At 50.5% G+C, this 24744-nt stretch overlaps 1 protein-coding gene across 2 annotated transcripts in view; it reads right to left on the minus strand.

Annotated features, from left to right (window-relative positions):
- The window catches only part of ADAMTS2 (ADAM metallopeptidase with thrombospondin type 1 motif 2), a 217518-nt gene that overhangs the window by 10830 nt on the left and 181944 nt on the right, over window positions 1–24744 (minus strand). For both annotated transcript variants that reach the window (XM_037500625.2, XM_037500623.2), the window contains 11 exons: window positions 20114–20259; window positions 16540–16715; window positions 15291–15424; window positions 9375–9498; window positions 7765–7845; window positions 6514–6680; window positions 4570–4729; window positions 3608–3740; window positions 2652–2859; window positions 1096–1225; window positions 154–243 (listed from right to left, as the gene is read on the minus strand). In XM_037500625.2, coding sequence (XP_037356522.1) covers window positions 154–243; window positions 1096–1225; window positions 2652–2859; window positions 3608–3740; window positions 4570–4729; window positions 6514–6680; window positions 7765–7845; window positions 9375–9498; window positions 15291–15424; window positions 16540–16715; window positions 20114–20259 — 1549 coding nt within the window. The remainder of the gene's footprint in view (window positions 1–153; window positions 244–1095; window positions 1226–2651; window positions 2860–3607; window positions 3741–4569; window positions 4730–6513; window positions 6681–7764; window positions 7846–9374; window positions 9499–15290; window positions 15425–16539; window positions 16716–20113; window positions 20260–24744) is intronic.

Genomic DNA, 24744 nt, shown 5'->3' on the forward strand with positions numbered 1-24744 from the left:
GAGAGAAAACAGATTCAACTGAGAGAGCACTCAGGAAGAGTCAAGGGAGTTTTCCATAGAAAGAGAGGAGAGGAGCCCACGGCAAGCTCCACAAGGCGCAGGGCATGCACTGCAGGGCAGAGGCAGAGGCAGAGTTATAAACGGGCCGGTTACTTGACGAGGTCTTCTGCACTGGCGAGTCAGGGTCTGGGCGGGAGAGCCACTGAACAATGTAGTTCTTCTTGGAGGGATCAGAGACATTTCCTAGAGGCAAGAGAAAGGGGCTTCAGCTGCTGGGACACCAGGTCGGGTTTTCCTGCCTCCCACTCCAGCAGAAGGGCTCCATGGCTCATGAGAAGTGCAAGAGGAGGGCCCGACCCCCAGTGCAACATTCGAGGCCCACTCTCAGGACAGAGGAGCTCCGAGTCCCCCCGGCCCACCTACCCATCCACCCTTGGGGAGCAGCTACACAGAGCAGCCACAACCACTATTTTCACACATGCCCTGCCCACCACCTTCTCGCTGCACAGCTCCTAGGTGGCCCCTCCCACCCCTCCCCCAGCTGAGTGGTACCCCACTGCCCACTCCAGGAATGCAGGGAGCAGTGAACCCTGGATCTACCTCCCTGGCTGGGGTGGCACAGCACCCCTTCTATGGACTGGACTCAAGGCAGGATTTACACCTTTAGCTGCCTGGGTGACCCAGCAAGGGAACATATGTACAGCAGTATGTCTACACACGTCTGTTGTTGGTTCCTCTCAGTACAGAGCACTGCGACCCTCCGCTTAAGTGGGCATCCCCCGTGCTAGGCACCCCTGTCTGGCTGAGCTGCCTCATGCGGTCATTGAATCTGATGTCTGTCTCCTTGGGAGTGCTAAGATGACAAAGTCTGAGTCCACACGTCACTGGGACCTGGCTGGGAGGTGAGCATGGTAGATGTGAGTGCCCTCCGCTTCCCACTAGGGAAGGGGCCAGTCCTGGCCATAAGGGCGCAGCTGCTGCTTCAGTCACATATGCTGAGTTTGGCCAGTGGAGGGAAGAGCTGCTTTTGCCTGGTCAACACCTCTCATGCTAGGCCTGCTGCATGCTATGGGCCAGGGGCAACAAAAGGCTTACGGGAACAGGGACCAAGCCTGCAGATCCTTGCTGTCTCAGGTCGCTCCTCCCGACACAGTCCGAAGTTGTCATCAGAGGTACGGCAGAGCACTGGCCGCTCCTGGGTGCCATTTCCACAGGTCACCGAGCACTGTGGGCAAGAGTTACCAGCCAGGGTCCACCTCCCATGCCAGGCTGGGCTTGGAAGAGCTCATGTTCCCAGGCATGTGACCCCATAAAGAGGGAGGTGGTAAGGGCAGGGGCAGGGAAGAGTGTGGGTTAGAGGTTGCCCTGCCTTCTCCCAGCCTGGGAGAGCCACCTCAATCTCCTGGGACTCTGAAGAAGGGATGCATGTTTCTATTTCTCTGTATTGTGACTTAGAATGAATGGGCAGACATGGGGTCTGGCACTCCGCGCTCCTCAAGAAGAGCCACTCTCCAGAGGAGGCCTCAGACCCAGGAAGGGCTGCTGTGCACTGGGGGCCACTGGGGACACTCTGGCAGAGTCCCGGGGTCTTTGCCAGAGGCACCCCCTGCCGGCTCCTCTAGCTCTGGCATGCCTCTCTACCTCACCACCTGAGGAGGGGCCGGACTCCTTCTGGGCTCCCCACTTGGGCCAGTGCTGCCCAAGGACAATCATCACATCCTTGCCTTGTGTACGGTGAGTGCACTGCGGCAACTGTAGGGCATTACGCAAACCCTACAGTTTCCAAGAAAAGCCTGTATTCAGCACTGACGCCTGGATAGCTCCCGGGAACCAACTTCACAGAAAGTTCTGCCTGGTAGGAGTTAAGTCACACTGTACCAGTTTGTTCAGTAAGTTTAGAACAACAATATGATTTATGGGAAGCACCTGCATTCCCCTTGGGGCCTGGAGTGTCAGTAACCAATGTTACACACAGGCACCTCAGGCATGTGTGACTGGGAATCCGGGCTGGGGTGGGCTTCCCCGGTCACACGTCACTGCTAGGAGAATGAAGTGTACCCCTGGAAGCCTGTGCTTCACCCATGTGTCTCTTCCCTTTACCCATTCTACCTTGTGTACTTTCATTGTAATACACTGTGACCACAAGTATAACCACCTCTGGGATCAACGAGTTCTATCAAATCATTGAGTCCACGTGTCTGAGAGACGCCTGACCCACCAGGCCTGCAAACAGGATGTCAGTGCTCATGTCAGTTCCGCCCAACCTTCTCCAATAACCCGAGACAGCATTCCTTTCCTCTTCAGCCAAAGTAGGCCTTCCTTGTTCCTGTACCCTCCTGCAAGTTTGGCCAGCTACTAGACAGAACCTCCACCTTCTGAGATGAGACTACAGGCCTCCCCCCTGATCCCAGAATCCAGGCTGCCCTCTTTTGGAATTCTAGGTCCCTGTAGACACAGGAGTGTCTGCCTATGGAATAAAGACACATATTCCACTGGGTCTCCTAAAAGAACACTCACCACGTGGCACCTACTGGTACCTACAAGATGTGGCCCAGAGCAAGAGCTGCATCCAAGGAGGAACACCCCAGCCACCCAGTCCCACCCAAACTCAGTCCAAGGGCTGAGGCCACCGGGACAAGCGAGCGGCTTACCTGGGACCAGGGCCCAGCCTGCCACCGACCAGGGCAGAGCTCACGGTTGCAGGCCCGTCGGCCCTCAGGCCTGGCATCATTGCAGTGCTTTGTGTGCACTGAGCGCGTGATGTTGTTGTGCAGGGGCTGAATGCACTGCACAGAGCGTGCCTGCATGCCTGTCCGCCCGCAGCTCTGACTGCATGGCTCCCATTCGCCCGTGACCCAACTGCCAGGGAAGAGTAACGTGCAATTAGTCTCCCGGTAGGCCCTGGAAAACCAGCCTGGCCGGGCTCAGCTTGACAGAAGGCAGCCTGAGCCCCAGGCACATGTGTTCTTATGCTCAGGAGGAGCCTGTGGGCTCCCTATCTACCTGCCCCAGGGCTCACAGATGATGAACCCAGCGTGCCCACCTCCTAGAGACCCTGCTGGGAGTGGCCACTGAGGACCCAGGCTGAGGGGCTTTGCTGGCCTCACTCCCTTCCCAGTCTCCTGGCTGTGCTCTCTGCCCTCAGCATCTGCTGGCACTGAAGTCCCGGGCAGAGCACAGCAGTAGCGTGGACTCCCTCCCTCAGCACCTGTCCCCACACAGCCCACCTGCTTATTCACCCAGGAACCAGAAAAGCAGTCCTGCCCACTCAGAGCCAGGGGATCAAGGCCATAGCTGCTGTAATGAACCGCTTGGAAGCATCTGCTGTAAGACTAGAAGCATGTCTTGTTCCCTCCTGAACTGACATTTCACCATCTCAGTATGACAATTGCTGTCATTTCTAAGATGCACATCTTGTAGGTCTGAAGGAGGGGTGCACCTTATAGTCTATGGCATCTTAGGCTCCATGAAATGTGGTAAGTAAGGAAAAAAAAATCAAACCCCTTGGGGGATTTGAGGCCCAGGTCCCCACCACCCTGCCCAGGAACCCTAGGGGCCTTCTCCTCTATTGGACATGGGCTGGGGGCTGAGCACCCCAGGCACTCACACAGGCTGGGAACACTCCTGCAGGTTGCATGTCCGTCGGATGGCTTTGGGTTTCGTGAGCGTGTCACAGAAGCCACGGTGCACCATCTTGTGGTCCAGCCTCCGGCGGCAGCCATACTTGGTGAACTGGGACCCTGAAGATGAGAGAGCTCAAGGGGCTTAATGGGGTGGTGTGGTCCCTCTAGAGGCATGAAGAAGTGGTCTCCCTCCTGGCAGCCTCAACCCCACTCTCCTCACCCTCTGATGGGGGGCTAGGCAGGGTACCCCAGTCAAGCCTTGGAGATGACTGGCTTGGTATCCGCCCAGCAACCTGGGCTGTGTGAGCATGAGGGCAGGGAGAGAGCCCACCTTCTCCCCTGGTCCTCTGGCTGGTTTCCTGGGGGGCAGGGCAAAAGGTTCTATTTCCTCTCCTACTGTCTTGTCAGGTACTCCACCTTGAATTAATATACACAGAGGACCTGGACTTAGGCAGAAGTTGGCTACATTCTAGGGAACACAGCCTGCAAGGTTCCTCCCACCACTGGGAATTGTTTGGTGTGGCAGCTGTCAACTCAGGGTGATGTCACTCCCAACAGGCGCTTGGCAATTAAAGGGACACTTTTAGTTGTCACAACAGGGGAAGGAGTACCAGTGGCATCTACCGGGTAGAGGCCACGATGCTGCTTAATGTCTACAGTACACAGATAGTCACACGAGAGAGAATTACAAGTCTCAAATGTCAGTGTTGCCAAGGATGTAAAATCTCAGCCCAGTGAGCACGTAAGAGAATGCACCCTGGCAGCCTGACCTGGCCTGGCATCTGTGGGAATTTCCGGGGGCAGAGGATGCAGGGAGGAGTGTAGTTTAGTGGGAAGGTGGTAGAGGGGGCTCCTAGGCTGGGGAAACAGCCGCAGGCATGGAGTACGGCATGTCCAGGAAAAGCACATGAAGCCAGCATGGCCCGGCCCGAGGGTCTCAACTCACCTCCGCCGCAGGGCTTGGAGCAGGGGGACCACTTCTTCAGGGCCCACTCGTAGCCTGCAGAGTTGTCATCCAGGACATTGTTGTCATCCACATTGAGTGAGTCCTCGTGGATCATGTATTTGTATGTCAGCGAGATCCGGGCACTTCCCTGTGGGATGACCTGCACCCCCAGATGGCTGTGAATGTGTTTGCCCAACTCTCCTCCTTCCTCAGCAGCCAGTTTAGAAACATCAGCATGAGGTACACTTACAGCCAAATTCTCATTATGTACAGAATACCTATTCTGGAAAGTCCCCGAGGACATTTAATTTGCCAATAGGGAGCCACTGCTCACAAGGGAACACAGGTTAGGAACAATGGTCACAACATTTTCATCAACCACCAACACATGGCTCTATTTTCCATGTGTTTCTGCTTCAGTATGTACTAGTATATATTGCTGACTCATTAACACTGAATTTGTGGCTAGCAGAATTGTAACTCATCCTTTCTGGAAGCTCATCAAACATGGGCAATGTTCTGCAGGGCACATCGCAGCTTCCTGGCTGAGGAGCACCATAAAGCACTTAAGGGTCATTTAAAACAGTGAAATCATCCAAAGCAAAAAAGTACAAACATGAAAAAAAAATGTGGCACTAAGTAGATTATGAAAGGGACATTTTTTTTAAGTTAATTTTTTTTAAATTTATTTTTATTTATTTATGCATACAAGAACTGGGTGTAGGCCAGAGGTGCAGGGGGTGAGAGGATTCACTAGAGACAGAGCGGGGAGCAGAACAGGCGGATCTACTGAAATACACTGCTGAGGGGACCAGCAGGCGAGACAGGAGACATCTGCTGTCCCACGTGGGTAGCTCCTTGGCTGGGGCTCGAACTCAGGCCGCAGTGGCTGGCGATAGCTTGATAACACTGAGACTTTAACCCCTTGCACCACCAGGGAGGTCCGAAAAGGACATTTCTCTATGGTTTGAGAGCCAAAGCAAGAAGCAGACCATCACCTTGTGCTACCTCAGCTGGGAACAAGCACACTAGGTGACAAATTCCTCACCTTTCTGCAAATTACCTCAAAAGCACCTCCAAATTTGATCCGGAGATCACAAGTACATTTTAGTAAGTAGGTGGATGCACCGAGATAGAAAGCGCAGCTACTGAGGCCCAGCTGAACATGCGCTGACACAGCCAAGGTGCCAACAGCATTTCTGGGGGTGAAAGAGTCCCTGCAGGGGAGGTGAGCAGAGTGACATGGTGCCACATAAAACACCCTGGCCCCACAGGTGCCCTGCTATGGGGTATTGGATCCAGGTGCCTAAGACAACGACAGTGTGCTCACCTTGGTGGAGGGACTAAAGGGACTAAAGTCCTGTCTGTGATGTTTTAAATATTTTACAAGTAAAATGTTAATTATGCGATTAAAGTTAATTTTTGGAAAGAGAAAGAAAATCAGGTTCCCCGCTCCCCTCCCCCGTTTCTCCCATAATCAGTAGACTGTGGTCTTGGACTCAGGATACCTGGGGTCCAGTCCTGCTCGGGAACAAAGCTGGTGTGACCTGGGTCTGGCGGTCTAACTTCCTGAGCCCCGCTGGTGACTCCCAGAGCGTGACAGGGTTTGGATGTGATGGCAGATGCAAATGAGCATGATGCAAGGTGGCTGTGAATATCATTCAGAAAGGGAAGTTGAAACCCCTTAGGGGGAAGAGTCTGCCCCAGGTGGGGGCAGGGGTCCGGGCAGGGGGCAGGCCCTGACTTGAGGCTCCGCCGCGATTCCTCACGCCTCTCTGGATGGAGATCCCTGGTGGAAAGGGCAGCCCTGGGCCATTCAGGGCACGTCCTGAAGGACGCAGAGAGGCTCAGGACTCGCAAGCACTCGTCCCCATCCCTTCCCCAGTAACTGCGTGACCCTACCCGGACGGTCAAGAAGTGGGGGTCTGGCCCGTCTCCACTTACCAGAACGGTGATGGTGCCGTGGAGGGGGCCCATGGTCTGCAGGGTCTCCCGGTCGTCCTCACTGCGGTACTCCCACTCCACACCCATGGCAATGAAGGATTTGGAATTAGGATCCCCATCATTCTCTTCATGTAAGATGAACTTGCCTGTCTCCAGGTTCTTGATGGCTAAGAATGGCAAAAGGAGGCCCCTGCCGTGATGCGCGAGGGCAAGACCCAGGTACGCGTAAGCCGGTTTGGATAGATGTGGGGAGGGGAAAGCGTGGGGCACTGAGCTGCTCATCTCTCCCAGCTGCCCTCTGCCCGAATCTCACTTTGCCCGAAGCGACTTTGCTGCCCAACAGGAACTAAATCTCCCTCCACCCAGAAGCATATTTCTCCTCGGTGGGAACCGGGTTCCTTCCCACCTGACACGAGATTTCCCTCCACCTGTACCCTTCTGTCTGGCCCAGGCGCCCTTCTTGAATGTGTCCCCACAGGCCCTGGAGGCACAGGGGCTCCACTCAGAGGCCATCTCTGTAGTCTACCTGGAACACTCAAAGTCAACGAACCTTGGGGTACGGGGTAGCTGCTGAAAACCGGGGCATAGGGTGAGTGGGCGCTTCCTGCCATGGGGTGAGCATATGTCCAGCTGAAAAGCTGAGTCTTCCCACCCAGTGGTAGCAGTGGCCATTCCTGGGGCGCTACCAGTCTTCCACACAGCACAGAGAGGCCTAGCCCGACCTGGTGCATCCACAAAGGTCTAAGAGCCAAGAACCTGCCTGGCCAGAAGTCCACTCATCTCACAGTGGGACACGAGGCCACTCGGGACTGCTGGATTTTGTGCGGAGGCACAGACGGAGCACGACAGTCACAGGACCACGGGGGTGGGAACCGCTCTCTGCCTATAAGCCTCCCATCCACATCAGTGAGAGGGCCTCGGTGGGTGGAGGCAGGTGCTCAGCTTGCCACTAACCCTTCTTCCTCTTGTGCAAACAGGGCCTGGAACTTGAACCTTTAGCAGAAAACTGTGTCTAGGTCAGAGTGTCCTTTTTCCTGGACTTGACTGACATTTGCCTCCCATGTGAGACCAGCAATACTGGTTTGCTGTAGCAATATAAAATTTCCTCTTAAAATAAGGAAGAGAGAAATTGGTCACGTGTCCGTGAGGGTGCCAGGTGGTGGCAGTTTGGGAGCCCCTGACCCCAGGGTGTTCTGCCGTCTCCACCAGAGCCAGGCCAGGCGGATGCACGCTGTCTGCACCTCGACTCACCCAGGTGGTGGCTGGTGCTGTCTGTCTCCTGGATGAGCAGGTGTCTGGCTCCTGCTGGGATCTCAAACATCTTGATGTAACCTTTATTGGAAGGTGGGAGACAAAATCAAATAAGAAGGGAAGGAGTGAGAAGTGCATACAATGAGAGGAGGGGCCTTGCTCCTCCCACCCAGAGAGGGACCAACGGGAAAGCTACCTAGTCTCTGCTGGCTAGGACCCTTCTGCTCATCTCCAAATCCCAGCTGTTCCCTTGGCCTCCACCAGTGGAGGGGTCAAACTGAGGGGGGTTCTTGTGGAGGGCCCTGGAGTTACGCTGGGCGTGAAGCTCAGGTGCTTTGTCCAGGAGGGAGGCCTCAGCACTGCTTGGTCTCCCTGGACCTCAGCCACTCCATCAGTAAATATCTGTTAAGTGCAAGTCCCCCAGGCTTGTGCACAACCCCCTGTGGGGTTGTGCAGAGGGTCAGCGTCTAGCATGGTGGCACTGGTTTTGAGCAAGGGCCGATATAGTGGCTCCATGGTCTTCTACACACTCAAACCCAAGTGGCTTCTCCTCATTTAAGACAGGTGCATTTGGAGGCTGCAGGCCACCCGGGGAGCCAAGGGCCAGGTCGCGGCATGGCTCTGGAATGATTTCACTCAGAAGACTGTTTCAGCAGAGCCCACCTTGGTCAAGGACCCTGGGTCCCCAGTCTCTTCCTGTGACCCTCCCTGCAGGAACAGACCGACCATGCCCCTAGGCTTGCAGGCTGCCCTGACCAGGTCTTGCTGACAGTCAGCTGGGGGCCGGGGTAGACAGGCGAGGAAGCAAGGGACCCACAGGCCAGTTGGGAAGCCTGGAAGGTGGGAAAGGGGCCTTCCACAGGCGCCTGCCCTCAAATAAAGACTGTTATGGCCCACCTGATGATTACCATCAATATCCCTGTAATTTCTGCCCTGACCACCATTCTCAGTTCTGCACCAGCCTGAAGCTTGGCTCAAGCTGTGTAGTCCCTAGGGTAAGAAACCTGTTATTTGTACCCACTACGTTCTTTTGCAGGAAAAGGAATGGTGACAGCTGAAACAACAGAAACCAGAGGTAACGATCCAAATTAGCTCTCTCTGGGAAAGAGTAACTGGAGTAATCTAAAAAAAGATCTTTGCTTCATTATAATGTGAAATATTATGTCCAGGGGTGGAGACTTAACATTACATTGAGACACGTGACCTGTGTACAGGCATGTAATGGAGCCACGCAGGCCTGACCGACACCCCGCCCAGAACATGAGGAACCTGGAAACGCCCCTGCCCCAAAGCCTTCTAAAAGCACCTCATCCCAAGCCCAGGGTGGAAGGTGCTTGGGAACATGAGTTCCCCCTTCTCCATTTTTAGGCCTCACAATAAAGATCCTGCTCTGCTTTACTGAAACCGGTGGTTGGGTCACTGGCTTTTAATCACCAGGGAACAGACCTTCCTGTTCACAGGTTGGCAACAAAGCCAGCTCTGACTTAGACCTGCCCTAGGACAGTCATGAACCCAGACCGAGCCCCAAGCCTTCACACCCTGGCCACACCGGCGCCCTACCAAGTGCTACAGACATGCAGACCCCAGATGGGGGAAAGGGGCTCACTCACCGAGCTTCTTGGGGGAGCGTGTGAACGTGCCCTTGACCACTTTGCAGTGGGTGTTGTCCCCTCCACACACGCCACACTTGTCTTCCTGCTTGTTGGAGCCGATCACCCCATCACAGCCCACCTTCTGCAGGGGGGAGGGCAGTGCACACTTGAGACCTCTCCCCAGTCAGGCTCTTGCCGCATGGTGCCCCAGGGCCCTGGCACTGGCTTCCATCACAGTGCAGGTCTGGGCATCTTTTCCCAGCAGTTCCCAGCACAGGGGAAGGGGATAGGGCTTTGGAGCAGGACAGAGCCCGTGTGCCCACCCAGGCCCAGAGACCCCCAGCATCTGTTTCACCCATCGGGACAGTATGACCCTCAGAGGACTATGCACAGCTTAAAATGACACCCCGACTGGCCTGGCATAGCAGGCTGGCTTCCAAATGAACACTTCTGTTCTGATGGTGTAAGGGAACAAAACCTGTCACCCTCTTCCAATACATCTGTTTGACGTAAAGATTATTTCATAGGAACAGTTCTGCACCAGCCTGCACCAGTTCCGCACCTCCACTCTGAAGGCTGAGTGGAGGTTGTCCTTTCATAAGAGACATTCACATGTGTAACAGAAGATCCCCTTTTGTAAGGGAGCCCCCTTACTGTGCCTAGATGACCTGGTCCCCTTAACTCTTAAGGAGCAGCAGCAACTTCAATCTTGTCTGTCCTGCCTCTCCTGTAGTGCCTCCCTGCACCCCTCGCTCTACTAGGTGACCTTTGTCTCTAGCTGAACTTGTAATGTGTGATTTCTGCCATTTTCTTTTTTTCTACTGGGTTTCTCCTGTGTGTACAGAAGGTACACATGTTGTTAGGAAGCCTCTTGCTTTCTTTCCTCCTACCAATCATTTGCCAGTCTAGAAGAACCTAGAGGGATGAGGAAATTTCCTTCCACCTTGAGGAAGGCTACAAATCAAAGGCTCAGCCCCTGCCCCTTCTCCTGCGGTGGCCACGTCCCAGAAACATCTCCACTGTAAGAGGCATCTCCGTGTGTAAAGGAGGGGCACCGTGTTCCCTGCCCCACTTAATGACGGAGCTGGGCCGCCAGGTGACGCTGTATAACTCGGAAGGAGGCAGGTTGGGCAGGGGAGCCACGTGATGAAGAAGGGCTCGCCTGCTTCTCACCTTCGAGGGCAGCGGCTCTGCAGCCTTAAAGGACTACAGAGGCACACATCAGTTTTGAATGTGTGGCTATGAAGCCACAGCAATCCACCTGTCTGCAGGGTGGGCTGGGTGTGGTTAACTAGCTTTCGTTCCTGTTTTCAGTTCTCGCAGAAGCAGCGGGGCACGCTGCTTGAAAAAGTTGAATTCCACTCACTGGGGCCTGGGCTGGGGGCACAGGGATGGGGTGTGGTAGAAAGTCAATGGGTAAGGCACACAGGGAACAGAGATGTTGGTGGGTGAGTTCACTCACCAGTGGCCAAAGATTTTATCAGTTGTAATCTGGTAATAAAGCCTCATCAAACCCCAAAAGGGTACGTCAGTGGAGATTTGGGGAGAGTGAGGCATCGGCAGAGGGCACGAGGCTGCCTGCCCTCCCCACATCTGCCCTGCACATCTCTTCCATCTGGCTGGTCCTGATTTATCTTCTTTCAGAACAAAATGATGCCCTCGTAAGAAAAACATTTTGCTGAGTTCTGTGAGCCACTAGCAAATTAATCAAACCTGAGGAGGAAGAGGAAGTCAGGGGAGCCTTTAATATATAGCCAGTGACTCAGAAGCACAGGTAACAACTGAGACATGTGAAGCTGGGGTGGGGGGTAGTGTGTGGGACTGAGCTCTTAATCTGTGGACTCTATCTCTGGATAGATGGTACCAGAATTTAGCTGAATTATGGGCCATCTTACTGGTCTAAGGAGAACTGCTTGGTGGTGTAGCCAAAACCTGCACTGCAACTGGGTTCAGGATCTTAGAGGCACATGTCGCCTGGGAGAAGGGCTGCTCTGGCCTCTCACCTGAAGGGGTGAATGTTCATGGCTTGTCATGGAATAAGCAGGAGCAAAAGGTCTCAGAGCTGTAGAAGTAGCTGGGTTCTAACACAGGTCTACAAAGGGGCCAGAGATGGAAGCGGCATAGGAAGGCACTCCCCCAGATTCTGAAGCCCAACTTAACAGAAACCAGCTCATGTGAGGGCATCGGCCTTATATGAGAATATAAGCTCTGACACAAGAGTTTCTGACTCATGGGCTCATCCTAAAAAGGCTTACAGCCCCTTTACAGCCACAGACACTAACTGGAAATACAAGTGGTTGAAGAAGGGGGTTTGTAGATAAAGAAAAACATGCCATGTTTTAAAACAGTTTCTCTAACAGTTTCTCTAAGTGAGCAAAAGGAAAACAGAATAAATTAGCTACTTGATCTGTCAAATCTGGAGAGATATGAACATGGTCTGTTTTTTTCCTACTTTTTTCTTCATTGGCCTTTATCAGGGTCAGTGGCAGCGCAGGTTGGGCCCTCCTCCCCCCACCACAATTTCCTAGTGGCTCTATCTGCTGCTTCCGTTCAAGCCCTGGAGGAAGGTGAGGCAGTGTTGCAAGGGAAGGGCCACAGCCAAAGAGGTATTGTTTTTCTTCCTTCCCATATGTTGTGAAACCCTACCAAAGAGTTACTAGATTTTTGCTACAACTAACTTAATTCAGTTTCCCCCTTTTTATCGCAGTTTTTGAATAATAATTTTATTTGGTTGCCAAGTCATTATTTTATCAAGGTAATGGATTATGTCCTTTATTAAAGCAAAATGACCCCATCAGCCTCTTTAATTTCTGATTCTCTTTTGATTCCCTGCCTTGTGGCATGTATGTGTAGGGGTATGTGTGTATGTCTTGATTCTCCCTATATGTCTGTCAATTCACCTCCTAAGTCACTGGTGTCGATATTCTAATTGACAGCACCTACGTACACATATGCATATACACATATATAAACATGTGCTTATGCAGAAGGCATCATCCTACGGTTACCCATTCAACACCGCCACTAACGAACGAAATATTTCATTTCTTTCATTGCCAGTGTTAGTAGTGAAGCAATAGCTTGCACATCCAATACATTAGAAGTACATAATATAGATGTCATGAAGTCCATCAGGTTCCATTTCTTAGTGAATTAGGCACCAACTGCATGTTTATTTTTCATAAAGTGTTCATGAAAAGCACCAGTAACACGAAAGTTAGTAACTTGTACTTCTTGTATTCCAAGAAAGTCAATATTCTTACATGTAAGCAATACTGCAGAACGCTCTGAGAGAATACAGTTATAGTGCTGGCAAAAATAAAGTTGAAGTTTATTTTAATAGTGTTATGCCAGAAGTTGAATTTTCTAGAAGATATACTCATGAAGCTTTTATGATATTAGCACAGCTATAAACAATTACCTATATTACTAATAATATCAAAAGCATATAAATACAAGTTCTTAATGCCAAGAATTATATTAAATTATATGAAAATTTCCCACGTCTGTGTATCCTCATTTAGAAGGTGAAGATATTAGTAGTTTTAATAACATTGAATAAAAACTTTTTATTCCTAGAAAAAGTTATATATCCCTATATAATAAACATTCTCATATGTTTCACTCTTTATAACAAATCTGATAGATGCGTTTTCACAACAGATGCTGCCTTATTATTCTTTAAATACATGTAAGATGAACACATGCCATTCTAGGCCATTTATTTTCTAGTCACCTATATGATTTTATTCCATTTGAGTCTGTTATGTTGTATGTTGCAAAATACCTTAAAAAAAAGGCTACTCTTACTGTTTCCCATGCTTACTGCCTATATTAGTCATGATTTAAACTGTTTTCCTGTGTCTCATATTTCGGCATCTTAAAAATCTTGCTGGATGGGGAGCGGCTGCCCCTCCAGCTCTCAGAGAGAGCAAAGGGGGTGCTGCTTTCATGTCCCATCCAACCAAACTCCCAGCCACCCCTGACACCTCCCCCAAGGCCAGGTACCAGATAATTAGAGATCACTCATCCCTCTTCCCCAGATTCTTCAGAAGTGATTCAAGTGGCCATTTGTGAGCGGGGTCCCTTGCTGGGCTTTGCCTTTCCTGCAGCTGCTGTCTCTGTCACCCTGTGTCATGCGGGTGCTCTCGGGAAACGACACAGAAATCACTGTACCACTGGCTTCTCTGTGTCTTGCTCAGTCAGCCCATAAAGTAAACCCCTACAGGTACAAAGGTGACACTGCTTTGTTGGTAAGTGTAAGTCTCTCTCCTGCTTTTTGAAAGCCCAGTTAAGCTTCACTTTTACGAAAGAGCTGCATTTGTACCTGTTTTTACAAACTGGAAGAGATTTGAAAAGAATTTGTGATTTTACAAGAAAGAGTGAAAATAGCTGTCAGCGTTTGTTTCGCATAGAGAGAGTCACTTCCAAAAGCACCATGTACCTCAAGCACCAGGTCCCACCAAGCTTCTGCCCTGGGAACTACTTCATAGAGGCTGTGGATTTATCGTAGCACTCTTGCTTTTACCATATGCTAGTGTTATTTCATGTTTTATGTGGTATGATATGGTAGGCTATCTTCTGAATCTATCAATGCTCAAAAAATGTTCCATATAACTTATTAGTAATTCCTTCTTTCATTGCCATCATTTTTGGCTTACAGGTTCATAGCAGTGGATAAACTGTATTGCATCTCACCATCTTAGCAGACGGTGGCCTGGCTCCCCTGCCAGGCTTGAGTTGAGCCAGCTTCCTCCTAGTTGCCTATTGCCACATCTTGGAGGAGTGGAGGAGACTCCTTCACCTCAGGGCAGGTCCTACTGAAACCACATGAAGCAAGGGAAGTCCTAAGCATTCCTGGCTCATCTACCCTCACCCTCCCCTTCTAGGGGCCTCTAGAGTCCTGCAGGCTCTCTGCCAGAGACTTCCTGAGGATACTCACAACTTAGGAGGGTAAGATAAGTTGGCCTCTGTGGCACCTGCAATCAATCCTGTCTACACAAACTTTAGAGAGGCTTTCTGTTGTTTGTAGGAAATCTGGTGGGGCGGAGGGACATGGCTTAAGTCTGTGATCGTGTTATTATCGTAAGCTGAGGTTACCTCACCATTGTTTCTTTTGACAGTCTAAGACTGAAACCAGAAGTGTTGTAATACTAGAAAACAACGCTGGGCATATCTAAAAGGGGCCAAACCAGCAGGACCCACTGTGGGTTGCCCTGGTTAAGAATGCTGTCCAGCACTATTTATAATAGCTAAGCTTTGGAAACAACCCAAATGCCCAAAAATAGATGACTGGATCAAGAAGATGTGGTACATGTACACAATGGAATATTACTCAGCAATTCAAAAAGATAAACTCATGCAATTTGCAGCAACATGGATGGCGCTGGAAGGGATCATGCTCAGCGAAATAAGCCAGAAAGAAAAAGAAAAATACCGGATGGTCTCACTCATAGCAGAAATTTAGAAAACCTGAATAAGGGACCAGGAAAAAAGACTAATTATAATAAAGTAAAAAATCTAAATCAACAAGCAACTATAAACCAGAGACACACTATGGGGGTGGCGGGGAGGAGGGAATAGGATGAAAACAAGGGGGGGGGTGGGAATTGTATGGGGACTATAACCATGATGAAAATGCATACATTGTACAAAAATGAAAAATGTTGTAAAAAATATATATAAAAAAAAACAGGTAATAAAACAAGAAAAGAATGCTGTCCAGTGCACCCCAGTGGGGTGCAAGGGCAAGGCAGAGCTTCACAAGGACTGCCATCACTTAGAGAGCTCTCGACCCACACTCCTGGCCTCAGCTTACAAAATCAGAATCTCTGAGATGGAGGTTCCAAGTTCCCCAGGTAGCTCCCAGCCACACTCAGACCTGAGGCTACCTGGCACCAGAGAGGTAAACCGACCTCGCCTTAGGGCACTCACCCGGCAGTCTCCACGCACACAGAGGCTGAAGGCGTCCTTGTAGGAGCAGCGTGTCCCATCATGCACCATGCGCTTCATGGACACCACCTCCCCAGTCTCCTTAGACTTGCAGTAGAGGTGGCAGCGCTCCTTGGCTGGAAGGGAACGGGATGCAGTGAGGAGAGGCATTGACTGCACAGCTTCTTCCCCAAGTTCTCTCAAGAGCAGCACCATGCAAGCTGAGGAAGAAACTCCCACAAGGGTCTTCTTAGAATTCACCCCTCCCGCCTCCACCTATCTGCTCTAGAGAGAAGGGGAAGGGGACCCCCTGTGTCTTGGGACCTTTGACCCTGGGGTATGGGACTTAGGAAGGGATTTCTCCAGCTGAAGCAGACTGTTGGTGTGGCAGGGTCTCAGATCCCCAAGGGCCCTGAGCCCTGTCCAGAGACCCCCAAGAGGAGGCAGGCGGGAAAAGGGATGAAGGACAGATGGCTGTTTGCCAGCTCTCCACTTGAAGACACTTGTCAGCCATTCTCCTCTGAAACTCCAAGTAAGGCCAGATGCCCACTGGCGCCTTCCCTTTCCAGCTCTGCTCCCAGAGATCACTAAAACACAGGTCACACCACAGCCTCTTTCTGAGTGGGGACCACGGGACCTGTCAGGTCTGGGTCCCTGTCCCTGCTTACAGCAGGTGGGCCACGAAGCAAGCAAGCCCACACCAAGCCTCCCACCACTGCCTGACATCTGGAAGGTACAGAAACTTTGCTTAAAATTCCATCAAAAGTGGGAAAGAATCTACATGGAATAAATATACTATCATGTTAAAAACTGCCAGACTTTTCAGTGTCACAACCCAGCAAATGCCTTTTAAGGCTTAAACTGGTATGAACCACACTTTCTAACACTAAGAAGTAAGGTTCCAAGCTGAAGGGCAGAGGTAACCTGATTGCTTGGCAGGGTTCCCCATCTAACCTAGAATGCCGGTCCAGCCTCACCCACCAGGTGGCAGCTGCAGGAGCCTGGTCCTAACTCCTACCAGCCCCTCTTTCCAGCGTCTTTGGCCAGGCCAAGGTTGGTGACTCTGGGACTGCATTTCTGCCAAGAGCCCCCAGTTCCTGCCCAGGAGTGGGCCCCGGCAGCCACCCCAGCCAGGATGGGCTCTCCTGGCAACCCAGTGTAGCTGGCAACTTTGTTTCTGCAGTATCAGCGGCACAGAGCAACTGAGGGGCCTCTGCAGAACCACCCCTTTGCCCTCTCTGCAGGGGCTCACCGTCCCGATGCTCCAGTGGCAGCCAGTGGTGCTGGGCGTTGCCATGCTCAAAGTATAGGTCCCACTGGCGGCACTGCTCTTCACGGAAGTCAGCGAGGGCATCAGGGCAGTCCTGGGGGCTGCATAGCTGGAAATCGTAGGCCAGTCCTGAGCAGGTGCGACCCCCGTTGGCCGGACTGGAGAAGAAAGCAAAGGCCTTGCAGCTGGATGCCACTAGCAATGCGGGGTTGCCATTTGTGGTATCTGGGGATTCAGATGTCAAAGGGCAGCTCTGCTGAGTGAAGGAACCCAGCCCTGCCCAATCTCCTGAGCCTCAGAGCATCAAGCATAGAAGAGACAGGTAATTCCCCTTTAGGGACCCTGTAGAGAAGAGTAATCTGCTCGGCCCCTCCTCGACAGCCCCTCCCGACCCCCCACCACTGACTGCTCTGACGGTGGGCTGTGGCGTGAGCTTAGGCCCCTCCCAGCTGTGAGCCTCAGGACACAGGAGCTAGATGAGTCTCACCTACATCTGAGCCTGTGCTGGATGCATGATGGGAACCCAAAGAGCAATTTCAAGTCAGCAGAGTCCACTGCACTAGTTTTCAACTAATGTCAGGCAGACAGAGGATATTCCATTCACTGGCTCTCCTCAACTCAGAGGTCTTGCACTGCCTTTCTGTGATTCCCTCACTTTACTGAGAACAGCACAATCCACAAAATACTAAACCTCTACAGAAAAGACTCTGGCAGGCCAGCAGGTGCCCTTGGCATGGCAGGACTTGGCATGGCAGGACTGCATTCTGGAAAGAGCTGGGGGCTTCCGCATTGCCATCTTCAGGCATGGCAGAACTGAGCAGAGCCTGAGGCCCCACTGGTCACTGAGGGAGCACAGACCAATGAGAAAACTAATAAGGTGTCCCCGGAGGGGGTACATGCCTGGGTGTAGGTGTGGGGGGCTGGGGGCATCTGTGCAGCAACCGTCCTGCAAACAGCAGAAAGGGGCTGGGCATTGCTGGAGCCCCTGCTGGTCCAGGCCAGGCAGAAGCTGTATTGATCTGAACAGAAATCCCTGCTAACTCCAAAACAATATCAGCTGGAGATTCAAGGGAACAGGGAGGATGAGCGACAGAGGAGCTGGAGATTGCCATCTGTTGCAGCTTTCCAATTACCAGAGTGGGGAAGCAAAGAGCAGAGGGACCTCAGTCCCAGAGCAGAGACAGCTAGTAATCGTGTGGGCATTGCCACACATGCCCTGTGCCATGGGAGAAGCTGTGGATGAGCACAGGAAGCAGGAACTAAAAGATGGGGCAGAGGTGAGGTCCAGAGGTCATCCCAGGAAGCAGGTATGAAAGGGAGGCCTGTGGGGTCCCCGGGGGCTGCTGACAAGAAGGCTGTGAGAAGCCAGCGAGCATGGATCTGGGCACAACAGCTGAGTAATCAGGACGGAGAAGCAGAGCATAGGCCATATCGGGTCTCCTGGCGATGATGCCCTGAGCCTGAGTTACTCCGGCAACACGTGAAAGGGCAGCAGAAACTGATCACATTTATTGGGTGCTTGCTGTATGCCAGGCACTGCACCACAGGGTGGGAACCCTGCAGTCCTCATCCAGTACCCCATTCCCTCTTGCACTTCTAACTCCCTATCTTGTCAGTATCACCCCCAGGGCAAGTGTAATAGGGCCCTGGGTACTTGAAGGGTCCCGGGGCAGACCTGGAGGCCCCTTCCTGCCTTTGCAGCTGGCCTAGTGCCCTGGCAAGAGCTGGCCAGAGGGAGAGGAGAGAATTCCGGACACAATTTCAGATGGCCAGCTCCAAGCACAGGTGTTTCTGAGGTATGGGTCTCTCACTGCTGGGTCCCCTCCCACAGATCTGACTGGCCAGGGTGGTCTTGACTTCTCTTCCCACAGCTGTGGACCCCTTTTGGCTCCCAGTGGCCAACTCAGAGCCTGGGAAGAGAAGCTGCAGCAGCCTGGCCAAATAGAGCATCGAAACTGGCTCATGGGATCCAGAGACCTGCGGGGTTAACCTTTGTGTTTCCAGCTTCCTCTGATAAACTGATGTGAAATTAGAGACCTGCTCCTCCAGAAAAAACCCACATGCCCAGAAAGTCTCAGATCATTTCTGCTGAGGCCATGGCAGAGCCTACAGAAGGATGAGGAAACTGGGACTGAGGCTTTGGGTTTAGGGCCCCAATCCAAATACCTAGGGGGCCTAGGAGGGTGGAGAAGGTGGGTGATGGCAGTTGGGTGGGGTTGCCCAAAAAGCGGAGAGCCTGCATCATTGCCTACCAGCTGTATTTGGGCCTGGCATTGTTATGGTGCCCAATTTAGAACCAAGGAGTCTTTTTCATTTTGAATGTGAAATTACAGAATTTTAATATTTCATGTAAGTCAAAATCTTTAAGACATTCAATAGGCTGAAAGATGAAATATAACAGCCACACGTCTCCCCAGCTGAGGGAACTGCTGGGCAAACAGAAGACCAGAGTGAACTGATGTTAATGGGGAGTGGGGGAGAGTTCTTTCTACACTAAGTCCTGTTCGCACTACTATAAAGACACCCAAAATAGGGCCTCCCGGGTGGCGCAGCGGTTGAGCGCTGGGTTGTGAAACTGCCTGCAGCTTCTGCAGCGTGGGTTCCATCCCAGGCTGCCAGGCGAGGGTCCCACATGGCGCGCAGACCTCTCCTGCCGCCCGCTGCTCCCCTCAGCAGTGTTCTTCGTCACTGCCTGTTCTGCTCTCTGCTCTGGCGAATTCTCTCACCCTCCTGCGCCTCTGACTGTACCCAGTGCTTGTATAAATAAATAAATGAATCTTAAAAAAAAAAAAGAAAAAAAAAAACACCCCAAATAACACCACAGGATAGTGTGACTGAGGCCCAGTGTGGGAGGCTAACTGACATACCCCAAGTAATAGGGGGCTGCAGGGGCCCAGGGTCCAGAGCTCTGGCTCTATGTCCTCTTCATGGGCTCTGCACTGGGTAAGGCCAAGGCTAAGGGTTCAGGCAGGAGTTGTGGCTGGGAGTGGATAGGGAAGCACTGTGAGTGGAGGAGAGGGAAGCACCAGGCCTGGGCCTGCAGGAGATGTGGGAGTGGGAGAGCAGCTGGGGAAAATCCAGCGGGTTCCATGACAGCTGTGGCCCTAGGGGTCACTGGACACATCACTGACCCTGACTGTTGCCTGACTTTGGGCAGCGGCTCCCCTGCTTAGGCACCTGGTATTCTGGGCCTCAAGAGAACCTCCTCTTTACCCCCTGGGCTCCTCTCTGTTCTGCCTTCTATCCTCTCTGACTAATAAGGAGAGATTAACCCACTCTAGACACAGAGTAGGCTGCAGGTCAGCTGGGGGAGTAGCCCCAGGCGTGCACAGGCCCGGAGACTCCCAGCAGGCTGTGTTACCAGGCCATGAGCCCCCCCCTACTGTGAATCTCCCCTTCTTCCAAGGGACTGAGGAAGGCCCAGGGCTGCCCACCCTCACACCACCTACAGAAATGGCATGTGGCCACAAGAGCCCTGTGGGATAGAGCTGGCCAGAGAGGGGCCTGTGAAAGAAATTGCCAACCAGGAAGGTGAGAAATGTCAGGGTCTACTCACTGTGGGTTGTCACACTGGCGGGTCCTGAATTTCACACCTGTGCCGCAGGTGCGTGAGCAGGAGCCGAATGGACTCCATGCACCCCAGTTGCCGTCCCGTTTGAGAATGTCAGGGGTCAGCCAGATGCAATGTCCTTTAAAGCAATGCTGAAAGAGAAGAGCACTCCATTGACCCCCCGCTCACAGCAGGGCTGCTCAGATGGCCCGGACCCCTGGCCTGCAGTGCTTGTGATGTCTGCCTGGCCCTGGAGGCCCCAAGAGCAGACCTTACTCACCTGTACAGCAGGGCCCCATGGCGAGGCCCGGTGAGGTGTAAGCCTACCCAGCTCCCCTTTATGACCCCACAGCTCTGTCCTCCCACACCTCAGAGACTCGTCTATCCTACTCTCCAGTCAGAGCCTCCCCACACCCCGTCACCAGAATAGAACACACGTGTACACACAGGACGCGTCACAGACACATATTGGCACATGAAGACAATGACTCAGAAGACATAAGATCTACTTAAATTTTAAAAAAATTGCTATTTAAAGGAAATACTATAGAAACAAATAACAGATGACATGCTGTTATTATTGAAAAATATACAAATATACAGATCTTGGTCAACTTATGATAGGGCCATTTCTTGATATACCCAATGAAAGTTGAAAATGCGTCAAGTTGATAAGACATACCCCAACATGCCAACAGAGTCCTATGGCAAAGGCTTGGAAGACTTATTAAAAGGCATTTAAGAAAAGCTCTGCCTAATAATTAGCTGACCATTAAGCTAACCAGAGACTTCAGTGGCACACATGATAAACATTACAAATGTTATGGAAGCAGTTTAGTAAAAATCATGCAACAAGAACAATAACATATTACAGACTCAGGGCATGTACCCAAGAGAAATGAAAATACATGACCATACAAAATTTGTATGAACCATATAAGTTTATCAAGGAAAAATGGAATCTGCATACATCAGCAGATAGAGACTACATCACGAAAGAACCTTGAAAACATGCTGAATGAAAGAAGCCAGTCTCAAAAGACCACATACTGTACAATTCCATTCATGTGACATGCCCAGAATCCAAATCCACAAAGACACAAAGTAGGTGAGTACTTGCTCAGGCTTAGGAGGAGGAGAAATGGTAACTATTTGGGGAATGATGAAGATGTTAAGGGGGAAATTTTACGGTATAATATCAATAAAATGTTTAAAAAACAAAAAACGAACAAAAGAAAATACTTCAAGTTGAAAATGTCTGACTATGCCTAGCCCACAGGACATCACCTGTGAGCCCAGGAATGTGCTCCGATCGCTGACAGCAGCCATCACGCAGGCCACATACCCACCACAGAGCTGACTCTAGAGCAATGTGGTGACTATCTCTGAAGCAGGAAACAATGGGCATTTTAGAGACATGATAGGATGCAAAAATATAAAACACAACATCCAAAACCACTGTCAACCCAGGACACTGTCGAGTGCAGCTGCTTGCCCGCGGGCCTGCGTGGCAGCCTGGAAACTGTGGATCACAATAGTACCACACCGCACATTGCCAGGCCAGGGGAAAAATCAAAATTTAAAGTGCATACTCTGCTGCTCTAAGTGTACTGCTTTTGCACCACTGTAAATCTGGAATATCGCAGGTAGACTCAGGGTTAAGTCAGGGACTGTTGGTCATCAGTAGAACACTGGCGTGCAAGGCTTTAAGTCCGACCACACTGCTCCCCGCCCTCCCTGTGGGAGGAAACGTCTATGATTTGGGGTTCACTTTAAGAAGATTACAAAACAAGAAATAAAATGGAATAATGATTTAGAAAAAGAAAAGATGTCACAAAAAATTAAAAGTTAAAACTAACCAATATCATAAACAACTACAACCAGAAATACAATGATTTTAGATCGACTGACATGACTTTTCCTATGATTCTGTGCATGCTCTCCATCTCCACTCCACATGACAATAACTTTGCTTTCCATGGAAAGAGAATGCGATCATTCCCCAGCAAACTTCTTTTGTAAAGAAGTAACTATTTTAGACTCTCCAGGCTGGCTCTCTGATTTCTATTGTACATACAAAACTCTGCCACTGGAGCAAGACAGTCACTGTGGACAAGTGAACCAATGAGAGAGACTGTTCCAATAAAACTTTGTTTCCAAAACCAGGCAATGAGTCGAAGCTTCTGGGATTCAGGTGAAAGCAGCTTGGTACACTCTCTCCTCCGTAAATGAACCCCTTAACTGTGGAAAGTGATGTTTGAAAAACAACATTTAAAGTATCTAGGAGTTCCCCTAAGGCCCATACAACAAATGAAGACATATTTATTCAATAATATCTACAAAATCTTGGTAAGAACAGTGAAAGCCCATGGCATCTGACCATAACCCTCTTCTATGTCTTTACTAGCTCAGCATGACAGAAGTTGTTTCCTGCTAATCTTTCTAGCTCCTGAGTTGAAGGCTACAGTATTATCCCGGTAAGGGTAGTCCACTGGCATCTCCTATACTTTCCAAATCTGTATTGTGGATAGCTTATTGGAGGGTGGGGGCGCAGAGAGAGAGTGGCCAATAAGACTGAGGCTGCCTTCACTCACCAATCCCCACTCACGGGGTGGAGATGTTAGAAGGATAGTGAGCAACAAACTTGGAGTCAATGAATGATGTCCTGAACAGACCCAACCCTCATCTCCATGTTGATGAGATCTCGGGCACTAAGAATTACAACTCCCAGTATGCCATGAACCTGACTTTTAGAATGGGGGCTTCTGGGAAGGAGGTAAATGGCCAGGTAGACTTTATAACACTAAAGACAGGCAGGCATTACTGCCTTGCTTTTTCAGGTTCAATTTGCACCCTGGTACTACCAGTAGGACAGACCATATCCAGCAACATGTGGTCAACTAATCTATTTTCTATCCGTTCTCTCTGCATGTCTGCTTTTGGGTCTTGTCTCAAGTTCATAAGTGAACAGGTAAGAACTCACAAAACGGGCACCCTTTTTTATTTCCCAGTCTGAAACAGAGACACTACCCCAACTGTGGCAGGCAAAGAATACTGGAGAAGGCAAAGCATATGACATGCCTCCTTCTCCAGTTTGCTTGTAGGGCTGCCTTTCCATGAGGAAAGAGGCCAAGGAAAAAGATTTGGCACTGTGTTCCCCATCCAGTGACTTACACGTAGATCAGGAGCATCACTCAGGGAGAAGCGGCCACCCTCCCTCCTAGCTCCCTAGAGGGACAGGGGTTTTCCCTAGAGGGACAGGCATGACAGAGAACTTGATAGTTTTCCCTAAGGGGATTATTGAGGACAGAGCATGCAGGAAATCATGAGCAAGGCTACTGTCAAACACAAAAGAAATCTTAGTAGGGAGCAATTAAGAGGAGGTCAGTAGCTCCGTATTACTAGCAGTAAGAAGTAAACTGGCAAACCAACTGGAAGTGTAGCAGAGAGACCCAGAGAAAAGAGAGCAAAGGTCCTCCTGAAGTTCAAACAAGTCTTACAGACACGACACCCTGACCTCATGAATTTAACTGGGTCAGATGGAAGAAAAATTACTGTGCAGGACACTATCAAAAGCAATAGAGCAATCAGCTAGCAGCTACTGAAAACTAACATTTGGGTGTGCTACAAGTAGAGGCAAAAAAGTCAGAGGTTTAGCAAGAAGAACAGAGAAAGAACCAAAGAGAGTTGGGTTCACAGCGAGGTCCTGGGGGGCGGTGGGGGCTGTGTGGTCAGGGCGACAATGCACAAGCCCAGGGCTGTGACAGCTACACTGTGATACCAGTGGCCTCACACTTGGGGAGTACACTATTGAAAGCTCCTAGACAGGTCACTAAACAAAGAAGCAAGTGAATAAGAGAACCACAGCACGACAAGGTCTCCTCAATGCATCATCTAAAATGTTCAGTCTCAACAAAAATTTCCAAGACATAGAAAGTAACAGAGTGTGATCCATATATAGGGGCATGAGCAAGCTACAGAAACTCTCCTTGAGGAGGCCTAGTGTTGAGCTTAGCCAATAAAGAGTTCAAAGCAGTTGTTCGAAATACAGAAATAAGGAGACCGTGTCTGAAGAAGTGTCTCACCAAATATAGAACACCAGCAAGAAGGCGTAAACTATGAAGAGAACCAAACAGATATTCTGAAGTTGAAGGTATAAAATCTGAAATGATAAATTCCTCAGCAGGTCCAAAAGTTTATTTGAGTTAATCGGTAGGAGCTAGAACCTCTGGACTTGAATATAAAGCAATCAAAATTAAGCAATCCGAAGAGAAAAAGAAAAAAGGATGGGAAAAGGAATAGAGCCCGTGAGAAATGCAGGTGCCCACTAAGTCCACTGAGCCTGTATAAATGCTCCTTGGATGAGCCATGCTCGAGAATGGCTGCAGTCGACATTCTGATGGCAGGGGGACATTTTGAGTTTCATAAGTCTTTGATGTTGTCAACATTTCACACCAAATCTGAAGAAGGCATAATACTTTTCCAACATGTGCATCAGATTCACTCCTCTTCACTAATTGGATTGTCAAACTTTTCAGGAGTCTGTGGATTACTTCTTTTTATCTCTTCCTCGTAACAGATGACTGCTTTTAGTTTCAACTGAAACCTTTTTTGATTTTAACTAGTTTTCGAAGTCA

Source organism: Talpa occidentalis, unplaced genomic scaffold (genome assembly GCF_014898055.3).
Source record: "Talpa occidentalis isolate TD23 unplaced genomic scaffold, MPIMG_talOcc4v2.1 talOcc4.9, whole genome shotgun sequence".
NCBI lineage: Eukaryota > Metazoa > Chordata > Mammalia > Eulipotyphla > Talpidae > Talpa > Talpa occidentalis.